Raw genomic sequence first — 27,986 nt, 5'->3', positions numbered from 1 at the left:
TGTAATTTGCTTTCCACTGCTAACTTTCCCAGTATGGTCATAGTTCTGTATGTTTAAGCCATTTCATGAAGTGTTTAATTTTGAGAATGTATCTTTCTAGTAACTATGAAAGTAATGTCCTTTGTTTCTGTAAGTGAAATAATTGGTGATAAGGTAAAGAAAAACTGTTAATTAACTCTGAGGTTTATAACAGAGACAGATTTTTTTTTATTATTTTTATTTTATTTTATTTATTTATTTATTTTATTTTTTATTGTTGGGGATTCATTGAGGGTACAATAAGTCAGGTTACACTGATTGCAATTGTTAGGTAAAGTCCCTCTTGTAATCATGTCTTGCCCCCATAAAGTGTGACACACACCAAGTCCCCACCCACCTCCCTCCTTCCCTCTTTCTGTCCCCCCCCCATAACCATAATTGTCATTAATTGTCCTCATATCAAAATTGAGTACATAGGATTCATGCTTCTCCATTCTTGTGATGCTTTACTAAGAATAATGTCTTCCACGTCCATCCAGGTTAATACGAAGGATGTAAAGTCTCCATTTTTTTTAATGGCTGAATAGTATTCCATGGTATACATATACCACAGCTTGTTAATCCATTCCTGGGTTGGTGGGCATTTAGGCTGTTTCCACATTTTGGCGATTGTAAATTGAGCTGCAATAAACAGTCTAGTACAAGTGTCCTTATGATAAAAGGATTTCTTTCCTTCTGGGTAGATGCCCAGTAATGGGATTGCAGGATCAAATGGGAGGTCTAGCTTGAGTGCTTTGAGGTTTCTCCATACTTCCTTCCAGAAAGGTTGTACTAGTTTGCAGTCCCACCAGCAGTGTAAAAGTGTTCCCTTCTCTCCACATCCACGCCAGCATCTGCAGTTTTGAGATTTTGTGATGTGGGCCATTCTCACTGGGGTTAGATGATATCTCAGGGTTGTTTTGATTTGCATTTCTCTAATATATAGAGGTGATGAACATTTTTTCATGTGTTAGCCATTCGTCTGTCGTCTTTAGAGAAAGTTCTATTCATGTCTCTTGCCCATTGATATTTGGGATTGTTGGCTTTTTTCATGTGGATTAATTTGAGTTCTCTATAGATCCTAGTTATCAAGCTTTTGTCTGATTGAAAATGTGCAAATATCCTTTCCCATTGTGTAGGTTGTCTCTTTGCTTTGGTTATTGTCTCCTTAGCTGTACAGAAGCTTTTCAGTTTAATGAAGTCCCATTTGTTTATTTTTGTTGTTGTTGCAATTGCCATGGCAGTCTTCTTCATGAAGTCTTTCCCAAGGCTAATATCTTCCAGTGTTTTTCCTATGCTTTCTTTGAGGATTTTTATTGTTTCATGCCTTAAATTTAAGTGCTTTATCCATCTCGAATCAATTTTTGTGAGTGGGGAAAGGTGTGGGTCCAGTTTCAGTCTTTTACATGTAGACATCCAGTTCTCCCAACACCATTTATTGAATAGGGAGTCTTTCCCCCAAGGTATGTTCTTGTTTGGTTTATCAAAGATTAGGTGGTTGTAAAATGTTAGTTTCACTTCTTGGTTTTCAATTCGATTCCAAGTGTCTATGTCTAACAGAGACAGATTTTATGATGCCAGCATCAGTAAGTAGTGATGTCTGGCATTGGATTGGTGGAGAAAGAGATTAACTGGTTAGGTGCTGTATATCTATACCTGTTGACTTTGACTTTGCTTAAAAGAGTATTTAAAAATATTCTTTTGTGGGCAGCACCTGTGGCTCAAAGGAGTAGGGCGCCGGTCCCATATACCAGAGGTGGTAGGTTCAAAACCGGCCCAAGCCAAAAACTGCAAAAAAAATTCTTTTGTGATTCTCTTTGCTTGTTTTCACATCTTTTTTTGGAAGAATTTTATTATTTTTAGATAGTAATCTTTAGTGACATACTATGCTTTTTATCGAACAAGTTCTACTTACTGATTTCAAAGCCTTGGGAAAAATTGTAAATTGTATATATTTCTATATCCATTTCTCCATCTAGTTTCCAATGCTATGCTATGTCAGACTCCCAGAAAAATGAATGGGCTGATGCTGCTGCTATTGCTGCTCCTCTCAGGAGTTGGAGTGCCTGATTTGCTATGTTGCTTTTGTTCCGTTGCATCATTTTTTTCACTTTCTAATCCCCAGTGTCAGAGATTTGGGAAAACAGAGAAGATCTCTTGACTGTTTTGGCATTTAAAATAATGAATATTCCTTAAATTCTAAGACAACCTATCTCACATTAACAGAAACCAAGAAAGGGAGTGGTCGGCTGCCTAAGTGTCAATCATGACTCTGATGGAATAATCACAGGGACAGGGCATGGTTTTCAGATTTCTTAGTTCAGTATCACTTCTCTGAAGTGTGATCAGACTGTAGACTAGGGGTCCTCAAACTTTTTAAACAAAGGGCCAGTTCACTGTCCCTCAGACTGTTGGAGGGCCAGACTATAGTTTTAAAAAAAAACTATGAACAAATTCCTACTCACACTGCACTTATCTTATTTTGAAGTAAAAAAACAAAACAGGAACAAATACAATATTTAAAATGAAGAACAAGTAAAGTTAAATCAACAAACTTACCAGTATTTCAATGGGAACTGTGGGCCTGCTTTTGGCTAATGAGATGGTCAATATCTGGTTCAATATTTGTCACTGCCAGTCATAACAAGTGATGCAAGTGTACATCAGTTAGTCTAGATCTGGTTGAAGATTTCAGATGTTTCATTCTGGAAAAAGTCTGTTCACAGATATAAGTGCTGCCAAAGATGGTTGCCATTTTGAGTGCATGGTTACTGAGATTAGGATATGTCTCAGAGGGGAGAGATGCATAGAAATTAGGAAGGCTGCTTGACTTGAATGCGTCTTTCAGAGAGTCACAATTCTGCAGTTCAGCCAGTTACATTTGGTAAATTGTATCCACATTTTCAATGCCAATAGAAAATGGGTTACGGAGAAGCTGTATGTCCTGTTCATGGAGATGAAGCTCTTTAAATCTAAATTGGAACTCCTTTTGCAACTTTCCAGTGAATCCACACGTTTTATTTGGGAATGCAACCAATGGATTTTCCGCTAACAGATTTTGAGTTGTGGGGAGATGGCAGAAATTTTCCTCCTTCATTTGTTTGATGAGGAGGCCTAATTTTACTTCAAGTGCTTTCACATGTGATTGCATATCACAGATGAGCTTCCCCTTTCCTTGAAGTTGCACATTGAAACTGGTGAGTAGCTCTGTTTCATCTGTCAGAAAGGCAAGGTGCCATTTCCATTCTGCATCATTGAGCTCTTGTACTTCTTTGTTTCTTGAAAGCAGAAAAGCTGTAATCTGTGGAAGTAAACTCTCCCTTGACTCAGCCAATGGATTTCTGTGTGGTACGGAACATCTTCACAGGCAACATTTAGCTCAGACAGAAATTCCTGAAATTGTCTGTGGTTTAGTGCATTACCTCTAATGAAGTTAACACAAGATACCACAGTTTTTATAACGAGTCCCACTTCAGTGATTTACTACACAGCGCTTGTTGGTGGATGAGGCAGTGTATGGCTATTGGATGAGAATGGTTATATTTGTCCATCTCTTGGTTAATGCGAACAATTACTCCTTTCTTAGACCCCACCATGCTAGGAGCACTGTCAGTTGTCACACTGGCTAGTTTTGCCCAGTCCAGCTCCAAACTATTCACAGTTTGGCAAACCTTTTCATAGATATCCTCTCCTATAGTTGTTCCTTTGATGCTTTGCAGTGCAGCAAGCTCTTTTGTGACTTCGAATAGTCATTCGTCCCACGAATAAAAATTAGAAGTTGTGCAGAATCACGAACATCATTACTTTTGTCAAGTGGCAAGGAAAAATAGGAAAGTTTTTTTTGCGGAGTTTTGCAAATGCTGATGCAAATTGTCTCCCATTTTTTCAGTCCTTCCTGTAATTGAGGGTCCTGAAAAACTCACTGTACTAAATAAATCGGCCTTCTCTGGACACATCTCTTTGGCAACAGAAAGAGGGCATTCTTTAACAAATTCTCCCTCCATGAATGGTGTGCCAGTGCACACAATTAGCTTGGTACCTTGAAAACTTGCTCGCAGTGATGAAGTATTTAGCTGTTTCTGCTTCTCAAAAGTATTTTGCCGAGTTGTCAATGTATATTTCAGTTTTAATATTTTATCTTTTCTCACTTCTCCAACCAATCATATTTATCTTTATGTTGAGTTTGATAGTGTTGACACAAATTGTATTCTTTGAACACAGACACTATATTCTGGCATATCAAACACACAGCTCTTTCCTTGTACTGCATGAAAAAGTAATCGTAAGTCCACTGTTCTTTGAATATCCTACACTCTGAGTCAATTTTTCTCTTTCTTGATATCATGTTTCCTAGGGATTCCAAATTGCTATTAGTATAAATATACAGTGCTCCAAAACCAATATACCAGCAATAACTTTGCCCACACAGAGACATATAGACTGCACTGCCCATCAATGCAGTCTGATCAGTGTCCATCAATTCAGCCTTGCCATTCCACATCATTTCAGCCTCACCAGTGCCCATATGGTAGAACTCTGCTTTTACCTCAGGCTCACACTGGTACGGTGCGGGAACTTGCACAATTACAGAGCCAGTTCCTCTACCACCTTTCCAGTTCACACTACTCTGTGTGAACCGCACTGCAATCTGTGAACTCGCACAGGAATCTGATCACATGGGTAAGAAGACCTATGCGATCAGATTCCACTACAGGAAAAAAGAAGGCACATATGCTTGTATGGCTGAACTTGCACTGCTCAGAGATCGCAACAGTGTGAACTGGGGCTTGCACAGCACACAACATACATCATACACAACTGAATAGCAGTCAGAATGTAAATGCATTTACTGTCAATTATATTGGGTTTCTTACTCCTTGGCTGTCTGCAGAGCTGGATTAAGTTCCCAGTTTAGGGCCCCCATGCGATAACACTGAGCACTGACCATTTGCGATAACACTGACTGTCAACAATTTGTATTAACACTGAGCACTTACAATTATCATTACCATAGAGCACTATTTGCATTACCTCTGAGCTCTGACCATATGCACTACCTCTGAGCGCTGACAATTTGCATTAGCACTGAGTGCTGAGTATTTGCGTTATCATTGTGATGCAACCCCCCCCAGAAACCACCCCCAACCAACTAACCAACTTATCAAAAAAAGGCTCTCCTAACTTCAAAAAAAAGGCTCTTCTAACGTCAAAATAAAAGGACCCCCCAAAAAAGGCCCCCCTTAACTGCAAAAAAAAATGCCCTACTAACTGCAAAAAAAAAAAAAAAAAAAATAGACCTCCTAACTTCAAAAAAAAAAAAATCCTAACTTGTTCTTACCTCGTTCCTTAGGCAGCAGCAGGCTCTGCACAGGCAACCTGGTGACTCCTCCGATTACACCAGAGACTGAGAAGGAGGAGTCGAGAGACAGAGAGTAGGAGGGGAGTTGGAGAGTGTGGGGCACATCCCACGCGTGTGCACTGTAGGCCGGGACAAGTGGGTTGCTAAGCAGGACGGCAAAAACACCAAGTGGGGAGAGACAGAGAGAAGGAGTGGAGTTGGAGAGTTGGCATGCATTCCACACATGTGCACTACTGCCTGGGAGGAGTTGGCTGCTAAGCAGGACAGGCAGCTGTGGCAAAAACACCCGGTGGGCCGCAGTTTGAGGACCCCTGCCGTAGACTTTGATTCTAAATTCACATGAGATGGTAAATCAGACTAATAATTCAAATGGTTAATTTGACTAAGATACTGTTCTTAGTTGTTCAGTGTAATGTCTTACTGTTATTAAATTCTTTTATATTTAGAAAATATAATAGAAGAGTAAGTAGTACTATTCTATTTTATAAATATAATAGAAGAGATTAGATATGGAGATTAGATGGCTGTTTTGTAAGTAGTATCTGGTTAGATTAATGACATTTATTTGAGTTCATAATGATTCAATTGCAGTCAGTCTTGTGATATTAAAATTGTCTTATGTTTGGTCAATAGAAGCTTTAAAAGCTGGCTCCCATGTCTTCCACAACTGCCACATCTTGAATAGCATCTAAGCTTGTTTGTCTTTGTCCTATCCTGAACTTCAAATTATCCATTTCTCCTAGTAGCTCCTAGTTCCTTTCAATGGGATTTAGAATTTGTAATATGGATGTCTACATTAAAAAGATGCTGTTATTTTTGTTAATTTTGTTCTTTAGAGTACCAATTGGTTTCTTTGCTTGATTCTACAGGCATGCCCAAAGAAAAATACGAGCCCCCTGACCCTCGGAGGATGTACACAATTATGTCTTCTGAGGAAGCAGCAAATGGAAAGAAATCACATTGGGCAGAGCTTGAAATAAGTGGTAAGACATGGAAGCAATGATTTATGGTATGGAAATTAAAATATGGTCGAAAATTAAGTTTTCCAATGCCAGTACACAAAATAAGCAGTGGTTGTCTTTTACAAATACTAATTTACCCTAGAAGCAGGAAAGTTCAATGGAAAAACATGGTTTGAATCAAAGTTCAAGACCCATTCGTTTCATATTCCCTCAGTGTCTGTGTCCTTTTGTAAAGTGGGAATAATAATAACAAGGATGAAAGGAAAATAACAAGTAAAATGCTAGTGTGTTAGCTAATAAATGAGAGGTTCGTTCTGATACTTAATCCTCTGACAAAGCAGAATTGAGCTTTTTGCATTATCAAATAATAGATTTCCAGTGGAGTAGGAAGTGGCTGATCTCTGTAGATTTTGGGATAGATTTGTTTCTTCATTTGCTTCTCATTTTTTGTTATTGAGGATAGCTTTATTCAAAAACTCAAAAACTTAAGAATTCGAGGCAGGTCTCAAATTTCCCCTCCACCTTGAATGCCATCTAGACATATTCAGAGAAATAAATGAGCCTTCAGACCTATCAGATATCTTTTTCCTAGTATCCCTGCCCTTGGCAGATAGTCTCTATTTAAATATTTCTAAGGTGGTAAAGGGACATTATTACTTTTTAAGGCAATCAGTGCTAGAGAAATTTTGTGTTACTGTTGAATGTTGGCCAAATACAAGGTCGGACAATGAAGTTCACAAACTTGTTCTAAAAAAAGTGCTAAATACTTCATTGCTGAATATCACTACAGCCACCTTTGAATTACTCCCCCCCCCCCTTAGGAAGCTATGTGCTGACGCTGCTACATACCTCATTGCTGAGCACTGTGGTCACCCCTGAAGTACTCTACTCCCCTTGGGAAGCTATTCACTGATACCAGTGCCTAGTCCACCCTTCGAAGCAATGTTGGAACTATTTTCTGGAGTGGCCATCAGAACTGTTGTTGCATTACCCCTCATGTCTTCCTTTCAATATTTCCTTTATCTTTGGGTAAAGAAAAAGTCCTTGGGGCTGTATCAGGTGAGTAGGGAGGGTGTTCTAATACAGTTATTTGTTAACTGCTAAAAACTGCCTCACAGACAGTGCCATGTGAGTTGGTGCATTGTCATGATGCAAGAGCCATACCTTTCTCATGCCAAGATTTTCAGTTAATATTTTCATAACTATTTCTCTATTGACGTTTATTTGGCCTGCTGTGCTTCTCACAGTCAGCTGACAATTTTGATGCACAATTTGATGAATTTTTATAGTGTTTTTATCAGTTCTGCTCCTTACTGACTGTTCGTCCCTCTCTTCATGAATGATGTTTTCTCTTCCCTCAGAAAAATGTTTAATCCATTTGTCCACTGCCTTTGTCTTCACAGCATTATCTCCATAAACTTGGACCAACATGTCTGTAATTTCACTTCTGCTCTTGCCAAGTTTCACAAGAATGTTTGTTTGTTGCTGTAATTCAAGCTCTGACATTCTTGCAGAGGCAAACAAAAACACGCAACAGTAATAATGAACGCCACTCAACAAGACACCACCACACGTTGACACATAGTTGTGAGACACTGATATATCAAGGTTATGAAACCTTACTGAGCTTGTACAGTGTTACCAACGTTAAGTGCATGGTAGCAAATTTATGAACTTAATTGTCAGAACTTGTATGCTTCCCCGTATGCTCCTTTCAATTTGTCCTGATTTTTGCCTTCTGAGATAGTACAGAACAAATTTTCTCTTCTGAGTGTTCTTTATTTTTAAAAATTTGATGCAGTAAACATACCAAGCATATGGTAAGTGTAAAACATTTTGTCTGGTGCTGGCCCAAGCATATGGAAGATGCATAGATGAGAAAAACCCACAGTCCCTGTCCTTATGGTGTTTATGACATATTAGGGAGTGAGAGGAAGGTAGTACACAAGTGTAAATAACCATCAAAATAAAACTACCAAGTCTAGGTATAAAGCTAGCATCTAGGTATAAAGCTATACAGGAAGCAGAAAGGAAGTAATGATGATAGCATTCCTCCTTTGTTAACTTAAAATTTCTAGTTAACCTATTAAGTATACTTAAATATCCTCCTTTGTAGCCATAGTAGAAATCAGCACCCCCAGGAGTCTCTCTTATTTTCCTTCTTCTGATTTCTAGGTTGTTGGACATTAAACCAGTTTCAGTTCAGTAAAGTAGGTGTGAAAGGAGTGTGAAATTTCTCTATTCTTTCCTCTATCCTGTAAAATTTGGCCTTCTGTGCCAATGGATCCCAATGAGAAATATGCTCTATCATTTAGTAGTTGCTCTTAAAGCACAACTCACACTTTTCCTTTTTAATTTATTTAATCGGTACTTAACTGTTTTTTTCTCCCCTCTTCAGCCTGAATGAGCAGTTTTTGTATTATAAGCCCTTTCCTTGTAAGGAAGTTTCCCTTATCTTACAGCATCAGGATAAGCTGGGAAATACTTAGGTCATTGGGAGTTTATCTTTGAGGGGTTAAGGGGATTCTTCTCTCTCCTTCCTCTGCATCATGCTAGGAACTCCTTGGTGATCTTAGTTCTTTGCTTACTTTGAGCTTTGGGGAGAAGTTCTGTACACGAGATAAGAAGGAAGAGAGGAGACTCCTCTCAAATAACCTTTTTAACAGTCATCTTTAACAACTACCCTCATAGAGAATACACAATTGGTCGAATAGGTCTGTAGAATGGGACCTCTATAATAATCAAAGCCATGAACATTCCTTGATACATAAGCTCCTGTGGGTAGAAATTGCCTATGCTGAATTCATTTCATGCTAAGACAGTTATTTCATGTAGATAATTTAGCATCAATTCCTTAAGATCCTGTGATTAAAGAATTTCTCAGGATCTGAGGTCACTGAGTCCTGGACCTACATTTAGCTTATTTTGGTTCCAGGGCATGGGTAGTGAGTTCCTTCTGTCATTTGGAGATAACCAGATAAGTCACACCATTCTCTATTTATCATTTATTATTTAAAGAAAGCCTTTTAAAAATAATTAATATGGAACACAGATAAAGTCAAACAATATATTAATGAATTATTGCAAGGCCTAAAACCTTGTAATCACTGTGCAAACCCCAAAACTTTTCCCTTTACTTACAACCCTCTCCATATGCCACAGCCAATCACACTGCTTATCCTGTTCCCATATAACCATTTATCCTGACCTTATAGTAATCACTTTCTTGTGTTTTCTTACATTTTAACACCAAATTATATATGCCTAAGCATTATAGTTCCCCCAGCCCCCTTTATTTGATGTGGCTTAATTTACACATGTCTCCTCCATCTTCTTTTTTTTTTCTTATGATTTTTCTGTGGATGAACCTATTCTTTGCCCCAAGTGTTTACTTTGCTGATTGCATACTCATAATGCAGTTCAGCATGTTCTTCATGGACAGCTGGATCCAGAGACTTGATTAGACTAAGATTTAAGCTATAGACAGGAATTAAGGTGGTATTTTACAGGTAGTGTTGTGTAGGTGGCCGTGTACCTTTTCTTGAGGAAGATGTAAGGTTGGAGTGCCTTTTGTTTTATTGCTTTTCATTACCTGGGGCTGTTAATTCTTTAAGGTTGCAAAATAGTGATATTTTATCATTTCTTTTTCATTAGTTGAGATACATTTATAAAGAGACATTTTCCCCTCATTTACTGTTTGATTACCTAATGTACAATTTGTATAGGAAACAGAAAAGCGTGTTTGTTTCTTTAGTATTATTAGTTTTTAAAATAAACTGTCATTCTTTGAGGATGACCAATTAGGGTTTTTTAAAATATCATTATTGCTAGGCGTGGTGGCTCACACCTGTAATACTAGCGCTCTGGGAGGCCAAGGTGGGTGGATTGCCAAACTCACAGGTTCGAGACCAGCCTGAGCTAGAGCAAGACCTCATCTTTCAAATAATAGCTGGGCATTGTGGTGGGTGCCTGTAGTCCCAGCTACTTGGGAAAGGGCAAGATAATCGCTTATGCCCAAGAGTTTGAGGTTGCTGTGGGCTGTGATGCCATGGAACTCTATTCTACCAAGGGAATAAAAAAAATTTTTTTTTCGTTATTAATTAGTATATTTAAACATTTGGGTTTCATATCTATTTGGTGAGTTTCAATTACTTCCATTGACATCTAAAGTATTCTGTTGTTGGCTAAGAGAAAGCTTCTGTATTTGACTAATGAATTGACACAACCCTAGTTGGTTTTGGTAACTTCCTTGCTATCTGGTATGACAGGGTTTTCTTGGCTCATCTTGTTTATTTCCTCATCAAAGCTAGAATACACCATTTTTTCCAAGATGTTTTTTCTTTTTTCTTAAGTTGGAACTGTTACTTGAAAACCGTAAAACCATGTGCAGGGATGCTCGTTACTATAAGGTTAATCGTTGTTTCTAGGTCTTTTTCAATAGACAGAAGTAGGAAATTTATGTATGTAGCCATATTTGTGAATAAAAGATGTGATATATATTTATGTACATGTTTATATGATTGATATATGACAAAATATCTTTAGCAATGTAAAATATATTTTTATTTGTATGCTTAAAGTTAAAATATCTTAGGAAAATGTACTAATTCTTTCAATTCAAATTTAGGATGACAGGGTTTTTAGTTAACTTCTTTTATAATTATATCTGTTTCTTCTTTAATACTGAGAGTCTTGGTTCTTGGGGACATAAGATGATAAATTTAAATATATATAATTATTTATTTTATCTCATATTGTACATATGATAGTGTTAGAATAACAATGCTAATACTACCAGAGATATGATTACTGAGAGCAGGTAAAACTATCTACCCCCCTTAAAGTAGTTGGGCTTTGTCTATGTCAGCAGTTCTCAACTGTATTAAAGGTTCGCGGCATTAGGAAGGTTGAGAACCACTGGTCTATATTGTAAGTGGCCATAACAAACTATGAGTTTTCTCATTTAACCTGCAAAAATTCCTGTTTAGACTTAATTTTGCAAATTAGTACATATTAAATGCCCCCTACCAATTCATATGTCTCTCTAATCATTTTTGTTATTTGGCAGCTTGTTCTTTAGATGATTCACTAGTCTTGTGTTTTGGTAAGTTTGTCTTCTTTATATTTGAAAGTCAGTTTTGCTGGATGTAAAATCCTTGGTTCACACATTCTCCTTTCTTAAGTTATCTTAAGATACGCCCTAAAATTTATTTTTATTCATTTGTTTATTTAATTTTTTTTTTGGAGACAGAGTCTCACTCCATCGCCCTGGGTGGAGTGCCCTTGAATCATAACTCACAGCAACCTCAAACTTCAGTGCTCAGGTAATCTTCTTGCCTCAGCATCTCGAGTAGCTGGGACTGTAGTGCCTACCACACTACACCTGGCTAGTTTTTCTATTTTTAGTAGAGACGGGGGTCTCACTCTTGCTTCAGGCTGGTCTTGATCCTGAGCTCAGGCAATCCATGTGCCTCAGCCTCCCCCTCAAAAACAAAAAGTTTCTTTTTTTTGTTTGGCATAAAATCTTGCTATATATCTGACAACAGTCTAATTTTCTTGTGCTTTTTGCATAGATGCCCAAAGGATGTCTTCTCCCTTAAAATCAGTTAATTTTACTAGAATATACCTTGGTGTTAGTTTTTCTACGTTGATATTCTCAGGCACATTGTGTGTTCTTTCAGTGTGTCATTTGATTTTTCTTTCCCCCTTGTAAGTTTCCTCGAATTACAATTTTTGGTATTTGTTCTGATCCCTTGCTTTGGTTTCCTCCTTCAGAAAGGTCTATTCTCTTTCTGTATGTTGCATATTTGTCATTCTCTTGAATCTTTTATAAAAAGATTTTCTTCAAAAAAAAAGTATGAAATACAGTAAAATTCACTCTTAACTGCTTTACAAATGCAGTTCTTTAGCAAATGCATAGTTGTGTAACCCCCACTACAATTATAGTATAGAACAGCTTCATTACCCTAAAAAACTTCCCTGTAGTCAGGTCCTCCTCCCAAGCCCAGCCCTGGGCAACCACTGATCATATTGTTTGTTGTTTTTTAGGTAAACTTTCATTTTTTAGAGCAGTTTTACATTCATAGCAAATCAAGTGGAAAGTATGAAGGGTTCCTGTATACTGCCCTCCCACCCCCCCCATGCACACATGGCCTCCCCCACTATCAACATCCCTCACCAGAGTGGTGTATTTATTATTAATAAAATTACATTAACATTAATAGCCGGGTGTTGTGGCGGGCGCCTGTAGTCCCAGCTACTCGGGAGGCTGAGGCAAGAGAATCGCTTAAGCCCAGGAGTTGAAGGTTGCTGTCAGCCGTGTGATGCCACGGCACTCTACCGAGGGCCATAAAGTGAGACTCTGTCTCTACAAAAAAAAAAAAAAAATTACATTGACATTATCACCTCAAGTCCATAGTTTACATTGGTGTTCACTTTTGGTGTTGTATATTCCAAGGATTTTAACATATGATAATGGCATTTATCCACCATTATAGATAGTATCCTACAAAATAGTTTCAGGACCCTAAAAGTCACTGTTCATTCTGCCTGCCCCCCACCCCACTGGTGTTTTTACTGTTTCCATAGTTTTGCCTTTTCTACAGTGTTACATAGTTGGAATTATACAGTGTTGTAGCCTTTTCAGATTGGCTTCTTTCGCTTTGTAGTACACACTTAAGGCTTCTCCATACTCTGCTATCTGGATATACCACAGTTTATTTACCCATTTGCCCACTGGAGGGTGTCTTGTCTGCTTCCAAGTTTTGGCACTTTTGGGTAAAGCTGCTGTAAACATCTATGTGCAGGTTTTTTGTGTAGGTGTAAGTTTTCAGCTCCTTTGGTTAAATATCAAGGAGCCATGATTGCTGGATCGCATGGGAAGAGTATATTTAGTTTTGCCAGAAACAGTTGAACCATCCTCTAAAGTGGTGGTACCATTTTGCACACTACCAACAATGAATGGGAGTTCCTGTTCCACATTCTCTTCATGATTTTTTGTTGTCATTGCTTTGAATATTTGCCATCCTGTTAGGTGTGTAGTGTGTTTTAATTTACAATTCTCTAATGACATAAGATATTGACCATGTTTTTCATGTGCTTATTTGCCATTGGTATATCTTTTTCTGTGAGTTGTCTATTCAAAGCTTTTGCCCAAGTTTTAATTGGTTTTGTTTTTTGTTTTGTTCTTGTTGGATTTTAAGAATTCTTTTATAATTGAGTAACAGCCATTTTGTCAGATGTGTCTTTTTGCACATATTTTTTCCTCAGTTTGTGGCTTTTCTTTCTTATGTCTTTCACAAAGCACAAGTTCTTAATTTAAATGAGAATTTTGATTGGTAGAATCAAAAATTGGTAGAATTAGGAAGACCATCTTGGCAATATTGAGTCTTCCGATCCATGAACATGGAATATCTTTCCATTTATTTAGTTCTTTGATTTATTTCATTAGAGTTTCATAGTTTTTTTCCTATAGAACTTACCCATATATTATTAGATTTATATATCTTTTTTTTGTTGCTAATGTAAATGGTGTTGTGTCTTTCATTTTAAATTCCATTGCTCATCGCTGGTATGTAAGAAGGTGATTGACTTCAAATTCTTTAACTGTTTAATTATAATTTTAAAAAAAATCCTGTTTTTCTAAAAGCATTATGTTTTTCTAGTTATTCATTATTAAGTTCCTTGTAGTTTAGTTTTGCTTTACTGAGTTTTTCTAACTCCTTTTTGTTTGTTTTTGAGACAGAGTTTCACTATGTTGCCCTGGATAGAGTGTCCTGGTATCATCATAGTTCACAGCAACCTCAAACTCCTGAACTAAAGTGATCCTCTTGCCTCAGCCTCCTGAGTAGATGGGACTTACAGGCACCTGCAATGATGCCTGGCTAATTTTTCTATTTTTAGTAGACCAGGGTCTCACTCTTGCACAGGCTGGTCTCAAACTCCTGAGCTCAAGCAGTCCACCTGCCTGGGCCTCCCAGAGTGCTAGGATTACAGGCATGAGCCACCTTGCCCAGCTGCTTCTGTGGTGTTCTTAATACCTTGTAGCACACTTTGAAATAGCAGATAATAGTTTTTAGACATGTTTGTAATATGCTTTTATTTGTAGGGAGTTATTCTGATCCTATACTCCTCTTTTTATAATTACTTCTTGAAATAAAACTTTGACAAGTTTTGATTTCAGCACCTTTTCTGTTGTTTTTATTTGAATTTAGTTTTTCTGAACTTTTAGAAGGAGGTATGGCTCCAGATAGTTTTTCTAATGTCTGAGCAATTCTGTTATTTGCATGGAATGTGCAGAACTATAGGAACTTGTTTTCTGAGTCTTTCTGGTTTTATTCCCTTTTCTCATTTTTATATGGACCTTCTTTTTCACTTCATCTCTTTTATCCTTGTCCTACTATTTAAAATCCATTATTGCAGTGCTCGCACGCTCTCTCTCTCTTTTTCTCTCTCTTCCTCTCTCTCTGTCTTTTTCTGAGACAGAGTCTCACTCTGTTGCCCCAAGCTAGAGTGCCGTGGTGTCAGCCTAGCTTACAGCAACCTTAGACTTATGCCTTAGACTCCCCAATAGCTGGCACCCATCACTTCGCCTGTCTGATTTTTCTATTTTTAGTAGAGACAGGTCTCACTCTTACTCAGGCTAGTCTGGAACTCCTGAGCTCAAGAGATCCTCCTGCCTAAGCCTCTCAGAGTGTTAGGATTACAGTCATGAGCCACCTGCTGGCTACTTTTTCTCAATGTGGGGCCTTAGCTAGTTGATTTGTAGAGTTCCTGGGGCCCAGGCTGATCCACCCTTTCATTTCAGACTTACTATGGACATTTTGTATTCACTTGTTACTGATTTGAACCGAATCCCTCCCAGTTGCAGTGATGTTTTAAAATTGATGCTTTCCAATGTGTAGCAGTTGGTTTCTCTCTTTTTAGTTCCATTAGGCACATTTGTGTTTAGTTATTGACATGGTTAGGCTTAAATCTGCTACCTTGTGATTTATTTTGTATTCCCTATTCTTTGCTGCCTTTTTCTTCTTTTCCCCCTCTTCTTCTGGATTAAGTGGGTATCTTTTTTAAAGATTCCATTTTATCTCCTTAGTTGACAAGCTATAACTGTTTTGTTTAATAAGTGATTGTTTTAGAGTTTATAGTATAAATCTTTGTCAAGTAATATTATATCATTCATGTGTACTGTAAAAGGTTTAAAACAATATACAGTTCCCAACTTACAATGGGTCAATTTAAGAATTTTTTTTTTTTTTTTACTTTACCATGGCGCAGAACTTTACACATTCAGTAGAAGTGGTACTTAAGATTTTCCAAACACCATACTGTTTTTCACTTTCAGTATAGTATTTAATCTTTACCCAAGATATTCATCAACTTTGTAGCCTGGTGCGTTGGCTTATGTCTGCAATCCTAGCACTCTGGAAGACCAAGAAGGGTGGATTGCTTGAGCTCTGGAGTTTGAGATCAGCCCAAGCAAGGTGAGACCCTGTTCCTACTAAAAATGGAAAAACTAACCAGGTGTACTGGTGCGTGCATGTGGTCCCAGCTTCTCAGGAGGCTGAGGCTAGAGGATCTCTTGACCCCAGGAGTTTGAGGTTACTGTGAATTGTGATGCATGGAGCTCTACCTAAGGTGACAGTGAGACTGTCTTTAAAAAAGAAAAATAGGTCTTGTGTTACATGATTTTTTCCCAACTATTGGTTAGTGTAAATGTGAGCACATTTAAAGTAAGCTAGGCTGAACTACGATGTTCAGTAGGTTAACTACATTAAATGCATTTTTTACTTAGGGTATTTTCAGCTCATGACGCGTTTATTGGGATTAACCCCATTATAAGTCAAGGTGCATCTGTACTTCTGTTTCTTCTCTCCTGGCCTTTCTGCTGTCAGAGTCATGTGTTTTACTTCTATATATGGTATTCATCTCACAATACGTTGTTATTTTTCTTTTAAATAATTGAGTAGTAGAAAAAATTGTTTTTTATTTTCCACCAACTTAGCATTTCCACTGTTTTTCATTCCTTTGTGAGTGCCAAATTTCTGTTACTTTCCTTCTGACTGAGGACTTGTAATGGAGGTCTGCTGGGGATTTTTTTCTTTCACATTTTCTGTCTGAAAAAGTCTTTATGTTGCCCTGTTTTGGAAAGATAGTGTTATTGGGCATAGAGTTCTAAGTTGAGAGTTTCTTTCATTTAGTACTTTAAAGATGCTGCTCCATTGTTTTCTTGCTTGCATTGTTTCTGAGAAGTTTGCTATCAACTCCTGTCCTACTTTCTTTTATGTGTTCTTTGTCTGTGGCTAGTCTCTATCACTGGTTTTAATCAATGTGATTATGATGTGGTTTGTTACAGTTTTCATTTTTACATTTTTCTTGTGCTTAGGTTTTTTTGAGCCTCTTAGATCTGGATTTATAGTTTACACTATTTTTTCAAACAATTTTTTTTGCCTCATTCCCCCTTGCCCTTTGGGAAGTACAGTTATTTATATTTGAGGTTACTTGAAGTTTTCTCATAGCTCACTAACATTGTGTTTAATATATACTTGTCTTTCTTTTCTTTTCTTTATTTTGGACAGTTTTATTGCCAAACTTATTACCAAACTTTTCCTTGATACTATCTATTTATACTGTCACTAATCCCATCTAATAGTATAGTTTTCATCACTACAAGTTAAACATGGGTTTTTCAAAGTATCTTCCATTCCTATGCCTAACATTTTTCCTATACTTTTCTGAGCATATGTAATATATGTATAATACCTTTTAATGTCATTATTTACTAATTCTATCATCTTTTTCATTTCTATGTTGATTTTAATTTATTTCTCTCTCTCTGAATGCCTGGTAATTTTTTATTAGACATAGTACTTCATCAATTTTACCTTTTTGAGGTGCTGAATATTTTTGTATTCCTAGAATTACTTTTGAGCTTTGATACAGTTAATATATTTGGAAACAATTTGATTCACTCTAAGCTTTTAAATATTACCTTCTTGTAAATTCTATGAGTTTATAGGTTTTCTACTCTGAATGGTGGGAAAACAAACTTTTCCTGACCCATATGTTCCCCAAGGATTGTTTCCTCTTCTCTTCTTGATTTGTCTCCACCTATATTTGTAAGACTTGGGGGACAGAGGTTCCCTCTTTGTATCTCAAGTCTTTCTTGCTAGCTACACAGTATAGCTCTCTCCTCTTCAGCACTCCGTCCTGTGAATTCTAGCCACCTTGTACCACTAATCTACTTTGTTCATTTACTGATTTTCCTATTCTGGACATTTCATGTAAGTGGAATCATACATTATGTGGTCTTTGTGACCAGCTTTTTCCTTTGACTTAGCATAATGTTTTCAGGGTTTATCTGTGTTAATAGTGTGTATCAGCTCGTCATTCTTTTTAATAGCCAATAAATATTCAACTGTATGAAAATATCCCATTTTATTTATCCATGTACTGGATGATAGACATTTGAGTGTTTTCTACTTTACTTTTTTGCTTCAAAGACTAATGCTGCTGTGAACATTCATTCATATACAAGTATTTATGTGGACATAAGCTGATTTTCATAGACCAGTGCATGTCTTAGAGAGATGGTCAACTATGAATATTCTACTCTACTGTGTATGTGTGTATATTCACATGCACACACCATACACACATTTTGTTTTGTCAACAATAATGTAATGAGTAGATGAGAGAGAAGTGTAATGAATCTTTTTTTTTTCATTTTTTTTTTTTTTTTTGAGACAACAATGTCTTGTGCTGTCACCAAGCTAGAGTGCAGTAACCAACTGCAGCCTCCAACTCCTGGGCTCAAGCAAGAAAATGATAGTGTTTTTATCTTTCATTGAGGAAGTTAAGTTTCAAATTGAAACACAGTTAAAACTATGAAGACTGTAACTTTTAATGCATTTTAGAATCTCTGTTACAACCTCGGGTTTTAGGAAATAGCATCTCTTTTTTCTTTTTTTTTTTTGTAGAGACAGAGTTTCACTTTATTGCCCTCAGTAGAGTGCTGTGGCGTCACACCTCACAGCACCTCCAACTCCTGGGCTTAGGCGCTTCTCTTGCCTTAGCCTTCTGAGTAGCTGGGACTACAGGTGCCTGCCACAAGGCCCAGCTGTTTTTTTGTTGCAGTTCGTCAGAGGCCGGGTTTGAATCTGCCACCCTTGATATATGGGGCCGGTGCCCTACTCACTGAGCCACAGGCGCTGCCCAGTTGTGTACTTCTTTTTTTTTTTTTTTTTGCAGTTTTTGGCCCTGACTGGGTTTGAACTCTCCACCTCCGGCATATGGGGCTGGCACCCTATCCGTTTGAGCCACAGGCGCAGCCTGCCAGAAAGAGTTTGAAGATCTTTTGTTTCATCATTTTTTCATTGTTCTTTTTTTTTTCTGTTAAAGAGACACAATAGAACCTCCATAGTTGACCACCTTCCTACATTGACCACCTCCTTAAGTTGACCTAATATTACAGACCAGACATATACCATATGTACATGTCAGCACAGTAGGCGTAATTCCTTATGTTGACCACCTCCATATGTTGACCCATTGTTATAGTCCCTTGGGTGGACAATTTACAGAGGTTCTACTGTATATAGTTTAATGTATTTTCATTCTAATTTATTTTTTATATTGGTATATATATATGGTTCTCTGGAATGATGTAATGGTAATTATATCTCAGTAGTAGAATTTTGTTGCTTTATAACAGTGCTAGTCATGTATGATGGCACATACCTGTAATCTCAGTGACTCAGGAGACTGAGGCAAGGGGATCACTGGAGGCCAGGAGTTCAAGGCCAGCCTGGAGAACATAGCTAGACCCCATCTCTTAAAAAAATTAGCTGAGTGTGTTGCTATGCACTTGGACTCCCAGCTACTCAGGAGGCTGAGGCAGGAGGATTGCTAGAGGCCAGGAGTTTGAGACTACATTGAGCTATCATGGTGCCACAGTACTCCAGCTAGAGTGACAGAGCAACAACCATCTCTTACAAAAACTAAAAACAAATCCCATCAGTGCTGGATTATTTAATAAGCATGTTTATTTAAAAAATAAGTTTGTTAGACTTTTTTTAAAAAGTGTAAGAAGGTCTTGCTGGTTTAGATGTTAGGCATTCTGCTTTCTAATTTCTTTTCCCAGGGTCAAACAGTTAGTAAATATTAGAGCTACTTAGTGGTAGAGCACAGACAAAAGTGTAAGTTTCCTGACTGAAGTGTATAATTTTTTTCTTTGCATCACACTGCACAGTGTTCATTTATTTTGAACATAATGTTCTCATTTTTCTGTCTTTGGGTACCTTTACCATTATATTTTCCTTTATGAATCATAACTTATGTCTGTTAACTCACATGCTTTGGTGTGTTAAGCATGTTTCCTTCTCCATCAACTTTACTATTTTTAAGTTAAGCATTATTGTGGTATTTAATCTGCCAAATGTTTTCCTTAGTGCCCTTCACGTAATTTAATCTGATCTCTCTTCTTCCATTTAATCCAATTTGCAAATCTCAGGACACAGTCTTCCTTTCCTGAGGTTGCAGTTTCCCTTCCGAGGAGCCTGAAATCTTAGTCCTTAACTTCATCAGGAGTTGTGGCTTAGGAAAAGTCCAAATGATCACCTTTTCCAGTTACAGTTGATTCTCACTTGCAGTAATTATGTCCTATAAAGTCACTGTGAAAACTGATCCATTGCTCCCAGTGGAAAGATAGGGTTAAGTTCCTGTGAGCCTCTTGTCACGATATTTTTGTCAACTGATGAATATAAAAGCTTGTGTCATACCTGATTCTGCTTAAAGACACCTTCCCATTAACATTGAACTCAACAGCCAGTCGCACTATTACTGGGGCCTGAACACAGCTCTAACACCTGCATTTTCTGCAGAAGACACATCATAATTTTCTGGTGCTTAGGAATATTAGATAGCACTTCAGTGGTATGCTTGGGGGCCAAATTCACTATCAAAATTAACAACAAAAAGTGCAAGATGCAAAAAAAGTGGCACTTACAAGAGAGTGAAAAGACCACTTGTTTATGATACAAGAGCAGAAACAAGGAGATAGAGCGTTACCTTGTTGGACCTCAGCTGGGAACATGTGCATTGGGCATCTAACATTTTTGCCACTTTCTCCAGTACAGAATTAGTAAATAATGAAAACTGTAATTCCTCTGCTTCTTGTACAATGTCAAAATTTTAGAGATTCAGTCTAGATTTATTCTTCCTTGTTTTTTCTAAATCTGTAACTGTGTAGGTAGTTACATCTATTTTCATAGTGTTTGCTAATAACCTTTCTGATTGCAGGAAATGCTAATTGATTCCTCCTGTCTCCTAGCATTTCACACTAACAGATTCTGGCTACTTTAGAATGAAATCACTTTCAAAAGGGCTTTTAATACAGGTCAGGATAATCCCAGCCTTCCTCAAGTCACTAAACTGCTTAAAAGTGAATGCATATTTTGGGGTGCTTACGTACATACACAGTTTTATGGGGAAGAAGTAGATATATGCTGTCAGATTATCAAAATGTGACTTCCTTTTGCTCATTTGACCTCTCTCAGAAAACTAGGGGCCTTAATTGGTTGTATTGTATAGTTCCACTGGTAGAATATGCTCCAGTATGCTACATTCTTTTGCTTCTATAATTGATTGTTTAGACTATAATTTTTTTTTTTTTACAAAAATAGAGCACTATAATGTTTTGAAATTTGCTTTTTTCTGCTTCATTTATTGTGGGGACATCTTTCCACATAAGTGTATACATATAAAACTATTTTCGGGGTGGCACCTGTGGCTCAAAGGGGTAGGGCGCCGGCCCCATATGCTGGAGGTGGCGGGTTCAAACCCAGCCCCTGCCAAAAATCACAAAACAACAAACAAAAAAAAACCCCAACTATTTTCGTTCTAAAAGAGAATGGCTGTCAAATATCATGAATGAACCATAATTAATTATGTCCTGTTAATGATCATTTATATTATTTCCAATTTACTACCAATAGTATATATCTTAGCATACCTGAACAAGTATTTTTATGGGATAAATCCACCAGCTGTAGAATGGTGATGGGGAAAAGAATACTGAGATTTAAAATTTTACTACATATTACCAGATCAGCTTCAAAATATAGTTGTATCTTTTCCATAATGAATGTGTATGTTTCCTCCTTAGCCTTGTTAGTATTGGGTGTGTATGTGTATATATATATATATACACACACACACATATATAAAATATATATATATTTATCTTATTATTTTGCTATTCCCATAGCAACTTAATATTTTAAATGTATGTTTTCCATTACTGAGAATTACCTTTTTCCCCTCATGTGGCTGACTCTGATTTTTAAGTGATCTTATCTGCCTGTTTTCTTGTTGATTGTTTTTTAGGTTTTGCCTTACATTATAGAAGTCACATAAAAAATTATAAGGGTAGAGTCTTTGTGTTATTTACCATTCTATCTCCATGCCAGTCTGGTAGCTGCTGAAAGTTGACTGAATGAATAGATGTTTTCTCCTCAGCTTCCATATGTGTTGGTGTTTCTACCGTATAGAAGTTTTACTTTTTAGTGAATTCAGACCTGACAAATACAATAGTAGAACATCCATAGTTGGTAGCCTTCCTACACTGACCACCTATCCCCTTTTTTTCATAGACTGGACATGCACCTATGTGTATGTGTCAGTACAGTAAGCCTAGTTCCTTATGTTGACCACCTCCTTGTGTTGACTAGTTTGTTATAGTCTCTTGTATGGTCATCTTATAGAGGTTCTACTATATTTTCATTTTTGGATTTAGGATTTGAGTTATACTTAGAAATATTTTCGTTTACTACTTTTCTAGGTTTTGGTATTTAGAAATTTATTCCAAAAATATTCTTTTGGGGGGGTCTATAGCAGGGATCTGAGTCCTCTGCTCCCCCCCATGTATGATTTATTTATGTTTATTTATATATACATGAATTCTTAATTTTTATTTTTATCTTTTACATATACATGTGTTAATTAGGTTTCCATTTTTTTGCCTTCACAAAATTAAAAAGACTTAAAATTTAGTAACAATAACAACGTTTAAGATAAGGATTAGAAACAAAAACCTTGTAAAGAATGAATAAACATAAATACATTCAGAAAAGGAATCAGACAATTGCTACATCAAAATATTAAGCAATAATAATGCAAAGAAAGTAACATTCACATTATCAAATAAGAGTATGTCTATTATAGACTGCTTTGACTGAGATTCAGTATGGAGTCATCAGTTAACTTCTTATTTTTTTTTAAGTATCAAAAAATAGACAACTAATATTTATAAATAAAAATAAAAGATAATTTCAAAAAACAGATCATGCTAAATCTTATAGACAATAGAAAAAGAAGAAATACATCAAAATCATTCTACTTGATCTGGGTACACCTGATATTAAAGTTGGAGAAAATACATGATTATAAAGGAGAAATTACAAACATATGTCCCTTAGAAATGAGGATACAATATCCTAAACAACATATCAAGACGTTGAGTTAAAAATTAATGTTTAAGTAATATACTTTGGTCAAAATTGAAACCAATTTATGAATTGAATGAATTCTTATACTTGATTTTCCCCTTCCTTTCCCTTCTTCACAGACTTTCTGGTTCTCTTTCTGGCTACCCTTTCTCTAACTTGTCTTGTGCAGACGCCAGCTCGTTCTTCTGGCAGATAGAATTAGGATCATTCTGTGTGGGATAACTAGATTAGTATATAATTTTGCAGATTTTTAAGAAGAAACTTTGTAAGTCCATGGAAGTTATGATGTCTAGTCAGAGGGTCTCTTTGCTTCTGACGTCATACCTTTCTCCTTTCTGTGTGGAAAGAGCTGAAATACATACAAAACATCATAGACTCTCAATAAATAGTTTGTTGTATATGAATGGCTGTATTCATATTGATTTCAGTTTTATGGGCTGAAACTTAAGGTTAGTTCTATGGTTGAGTGTCTAATTGTTACACAGTAGAGAAGATATCTTCTTGGGTTAAAATATATCACACAGCTTTATTGATGTGTAGTTGATATGCAGAAATCAGCATATATATAAAATGAATAATATGATGTATTTTGATCCATGTGTACATCTGAGAAACTGTCACCATTCATCATTCCCAAGTTTGTAAGCCCTCCTTCCTGCCTCCCCTGCTTCTCCATTCATTTTCAGGCAGCTACTCTTCTGCTTTCTGTAACAATAGATTAGTTTGCATTTTGTGGAATTTTTATGTAAATGATGTTACACAGTGCGTACTTTTGAGGGGAGTTGGTCATCGTTTACTCTGCATACTTATTTTGGGGTTCATCCATGTTGTTGGTTTTGTCTCAGTTAAACTGAAACTAGTTTACAAAGAGGTCTTTTGTTTTGTATTCCTACTAGATGTCTTTGATCTTACCCTCACCAAACTTGCCATGGCATGTCTTTAAAATGTAGCCATTCTTTTGGGTGTGTGGTACTGTCTCATTGTGGTTTTAGTTTATGTTTCCATAATAACTGCTGTTGTGAGCATCTTTTCATATGATTATTTCTATCTGCATATCTTCTTTGGTGAAATGTCTAAATCCTTTACCTATTTTGAAAATTGTATTGTTTTGAGAGTTTTACTATGTATATAAGTCCTAAAAATAGGCAATATTAGCCATCTAGTGCTGTTCTTTTACAGAATTTCACTGGTGTTTCTAAGCCCTTGGAATTTTCATGAATTTTAGAAGCAGCTGGCAAAATTCAAACTTGTTAGCATTTTGTTTGGGATTGTGTTGACTCTGTAGCCCAATTTGGGGAGCTCTAACACCTTGATACAATATTGAATTTTCTGAATTGTGAATACTATATGTCTTTTCACTTATTTAGGACTTCTTTAATTAATTTCTCTCAGCATTGTTTAGTAGTTTTTTAGTACACAGGTTCTGCTCATTTTTGTAAAATTTACCTTTCATCATTTTGATGCTGTTGTGAATTTTAATTTCTGATTATTCTTTTCTAATATGAAGAAATATAATATTTTTTTATCTTGTATTCTGTGATCTTGCTAAATTCACTTATTAGTGTCATTTTTGTATATACCTTAGGATATTTACATAGACAATCTTAATGTTTTCAAATAAGGACGGGTTTACATCTGCCTTCCAACTCTATTATTTTTCTTATTTATTTGTAGTGGCTAGGACCTCCAATATAATGTTGAATGGGAGTAGTGAGAGGAGATATTTTTGATTGTTTCTGATCTTAGGAGTATACCATTCATTCCTTTACCACCAGGCTTTTTGTAGATGCCCTTAATCAAGGTTAAGAAGTCCTGTTGGTAGTCCCTGTAGTCCCAGCTATTCCTGTTAAAGCAGGAGGATTGCTTGAGGCTGGGAGTTTTGGGTTGTAGTGTGCTATCCCTATCGATTGTCTGCACCCTAAGTCTAGGATTAATATGGCGACCTTCCAGGAGCAGGGACTACCAGGTTTCCTATCGGGGATGAACCAGCTCAGATCAGAAATGAAGCAGGCCAAAACTTCTGTCCTGATCATAGTGGCATCACACCTGTTAATAACCGCTGTACTATAGTCTAGGCAATGTAGTGAGATCTTCATCTCACACACACAAAAAAATTCTTAATTTACTTAGATTTTTCTTTTATTTGAAATTAGTGGTGGCTATTGTATTTTGTCAAATGCTTTTTAAAGGGCATCTATTTAGGGGGCGGCACCTGTGGCTCAGTGAGTAGGGCGCCAGCCCCTTATACTGAGGGTGGTGGGTTCAAACCTGGCCCCGGCCAAACTGCAACAAAAAAATAGCCGGTGTTATGGTGGGCATCTGTAGTCCCAGCTACTTGGGAGGCTGAGGCAAGAGAATCACCTAAGCCCAAGAGCTGGAGGTTGCTGTGAGCTGTGACCCCATAGCATTCTACCGAGGTGACCAAAAAAAAAAAGGGCATCTATTTAAATGATCAGGCAATTTTTCTTCTTTAGTCTAAGATAAATTTATGTTGCAAAGTTCAGCCTTGAATTTCTGGCATAAGCCTTACTTGACCATTATCCTTTTAATATATTGTTTGATTAGATTTACAAAAATTTCATTAAGAATTTTTGCATTTAAGTTCATAAAGAACCTTTTATAGTTTCCTTATACTATTTATATTGTTTTCTTCTGGGTAGAATCAAGGTGATGTTAGTCTCAGAATAAGTTGAGGAGGGGCTGCCCCTCCTTGGAGGCAGTGGGGGCGGCTGGGGCTGTGCTGCACCACACCGTGTGGGCGGCCATGGAGTAAGCGTAGGGCCAGACAGGAATTGTGGAAGTCACTTCTGTGAAGAAATGGACCAATGTGTTTAATCATGGAATCTCCTTGCTAGCCATCACCACATTCTCTCCTTGACAAGTGAACCACACAGTGGGTTGAGCAGAAGGAAAAGAGACCAATGTGAAGCTGTCCCGAAAGCTTTGGGAACCCCTTTCTGGAGGAAAGATGCATTCCTGCCCCTCTCTATCAGTGTTGCATCTTGCACATCAAGAATCGACTGGGACCCACCTTGCATGAATATTCAGAAGAGCAAGTCCAGGAGCACCACTTATTACTGGTCAACTCCCAGAAATAGTCATGCCACATAAGACTGCCCCTCCGAGCAGTCACATTCGGTTTTCTGCCTGGAACAGACTGAACTACCTAAAGAATGGTGTGACTAAAGTCTGCCTTACAATCTGTCATGGCCCATGACCCTGTCTCCCCCATGCTTGCGGAGCCTTACCTGCAGCTCCTGAGTGTCCTAACCTCCTGAGTGAAGCAGTGTACTGACCAGTTTGGGATGGACACTGTGCTAGTGGAAGATAGGATGCCTCTCTCCCACTTGTAATTCTTGACATAAAATAAATGAAACTTGTTTTTACAAAGATAGCACCATCAATTCCAAGTGGTATGAGATGGATTGGAAATGGCCAGCAGCAAGTTCTGGTAATAGAGAACAGGGTAGCCATGGATGTGTTTGGTGCTTTCTGTAGTAGACGGTGATGCAAAGGCTGCAAGTTTCAGAGCACGGAGATGTTTCTGCTGAGTCACATGACCTCCCCGGCAGTTGCGCATCCTAGCAGCGGACACCATAGTCAGTCTTAATTCCCATGCCAAAGGACAAACAGATGTGACATTTGGATAGGTGAATGGAAAAGTTGGTTCTGGAGTGTATGTTTTGAGTTGAACCTTGCAGTCCTTTCTCCACATCTGTGGACTTTGTGGAAACATGTTTTAATCTCTTATATATATATATATATATATATATATATATATATATATATATATATATATATGTTGAAAAGTATCCTCTTGTCTTCAGTTTTCTGAATGAGTTTGAGTAGATTGGCCTTAAATGTTTGGTAGTGTTCATCTGAATCCATCTCATTCTAAGATTTTGTGGGAAGGTTTGAAAGTACAGATTTCTTTAAATACATTGGTCTATTCAAGCAGATTTAAGTGTGCTTTGGTAGCTTGTGTCTTTCTATGAAATTGTTCATTTCATCTTGTTTGTTGAATTTATTGGAGTAACTTTCAAAAATTTTATATAATCTTATAATTTATCAAGGTGTAAGTTTACCCTTTTTAGTGTATAGTTATATAAGTTTTGACAGTTATAAAACTACCACTAAAATCAAGATAAGGAATATTTCTGTTATATACCCCTCTCTTCCTAGAATCCTCATTGACTGTAGTCAACCCCTTCACCTACAGCCTCTGGCAGCCATTGATCTTTTTTCTGTTCCTGTAGTTTTGTCTTTGCAAGAATGTCATGTATATGGGGTGGTGCAGTATGTAGCCTTTTGCATGTCATGTAAGTTGTGTGAATGAGTAGATTTAACTGCATGTATGACTATGCTCATACATTTCCTAGTTGAAGGACATTTGAGTTGTTTCCTATTCCTATTTTTGTGACCCGTATCTTTTTAATAATTATAGTATAGTAATTTTACCTTTTATTTCAGATATTAGGTATTTGTTTCTTTTCTTTTTTTCTCCTGATCAGTCTGGCTAAATTTATCCATTTTATTTATTTATTTATTTATTTTTAAAGAACCAGCCTTTGGTTCAGGGGATTAGTCTGTTTCTCCTTACTATATATTATTAAGTTCTGCTGTAGGCTCATCTCCTTTCTTCTGTTTAAATTTTTTTCTCTTTGTTAAAATAGAAGCCAAGATCATTTTGACTTGAGAACTTACTTCTTTTCTAGTATGGATTTATGGTATTATAAATTTCCTTCTAAGTAGTGCTTTAGCTGCATCCTACAAAGTTAGATGTGTTACATTTTTTCATTTCCATTCAGTTCAAGAAACTTTCTAGTTACTCTTTTGAATGCTTTTGCCCAGCAAGTTAATTTCTGTGATTTGGGAATTTTCCAGATACCTTTATGGATTTCCAATTTAATTGCAAGATACTTTTGTCAGAAAACGTACTTTTTATTATTTTAGTCCCTTTGAATATTTTGAGGCTTGTTTATGGCTCAGCATGTGATTTATTTTGGTAAATATTCCTTGTGCACTTTAAAAGAATGTGTATTCTGCTGTTGTTCAGTGGGTAGGGTAGTCTAATAAAAGTTAGGACAAATTTTTTGGGTAGTGTTGTTCAAGTCGTCTATATCCTTTCTGATTTTCTTTTTTTTT

The 27,986-nt window shown here is 36.9% G+C and overlaps 1 protein-coding gene across 4 annotated transcripts in view; it reads left to right on the top strand.

The window, feature by feature from the left end:
* CNOT6 (CCR4-NOT transcription complex subunit 6) overlaps positions 1 to 27,986 on the top strand; it is a 90,595-nt gene that overhangs the window by 21,000 nt on the left and 41,609 nt on the right. For all 4 annotated transcript variants that reach the window (XM_053566907.1, XM_053566906.1, XM_053566904.1 and 1 more), the window contains exon 2: positions 6,247 to 6,360. In XM_053566907.1, coding sequence (XP_053422882.1) covers positions 6,249 to 6,360 — 112 coding nt within the window. In that variant the 5' untranslated portion in view covers positions 6,247 to 6,248. The remainder of the gene's footprint in view (positions 1 to 6,246; positions 6,361 to 27,986) is intronic.

This window comes from Nycticebus coucang, chromosome 17 (assembly GCF_027406575.1).
Source record: "Nycticebus coucang isolate mNycCou1 chromosome 17, mNycCou1.pri, whole genome shotgun sequence".
In the NCBI taxonomy this organism is placed as follows: Eukaryota; Metazoa; Chordata; class Mammalia; order Primates; family Lorisidae; genus Nycticebus; species Nycticebus coucang.
The sequence above is the reverse complement of the archived record's forward strand: the minus strand, read 5'-3'. Positions and strand labels throughout refer to the sequence as shown.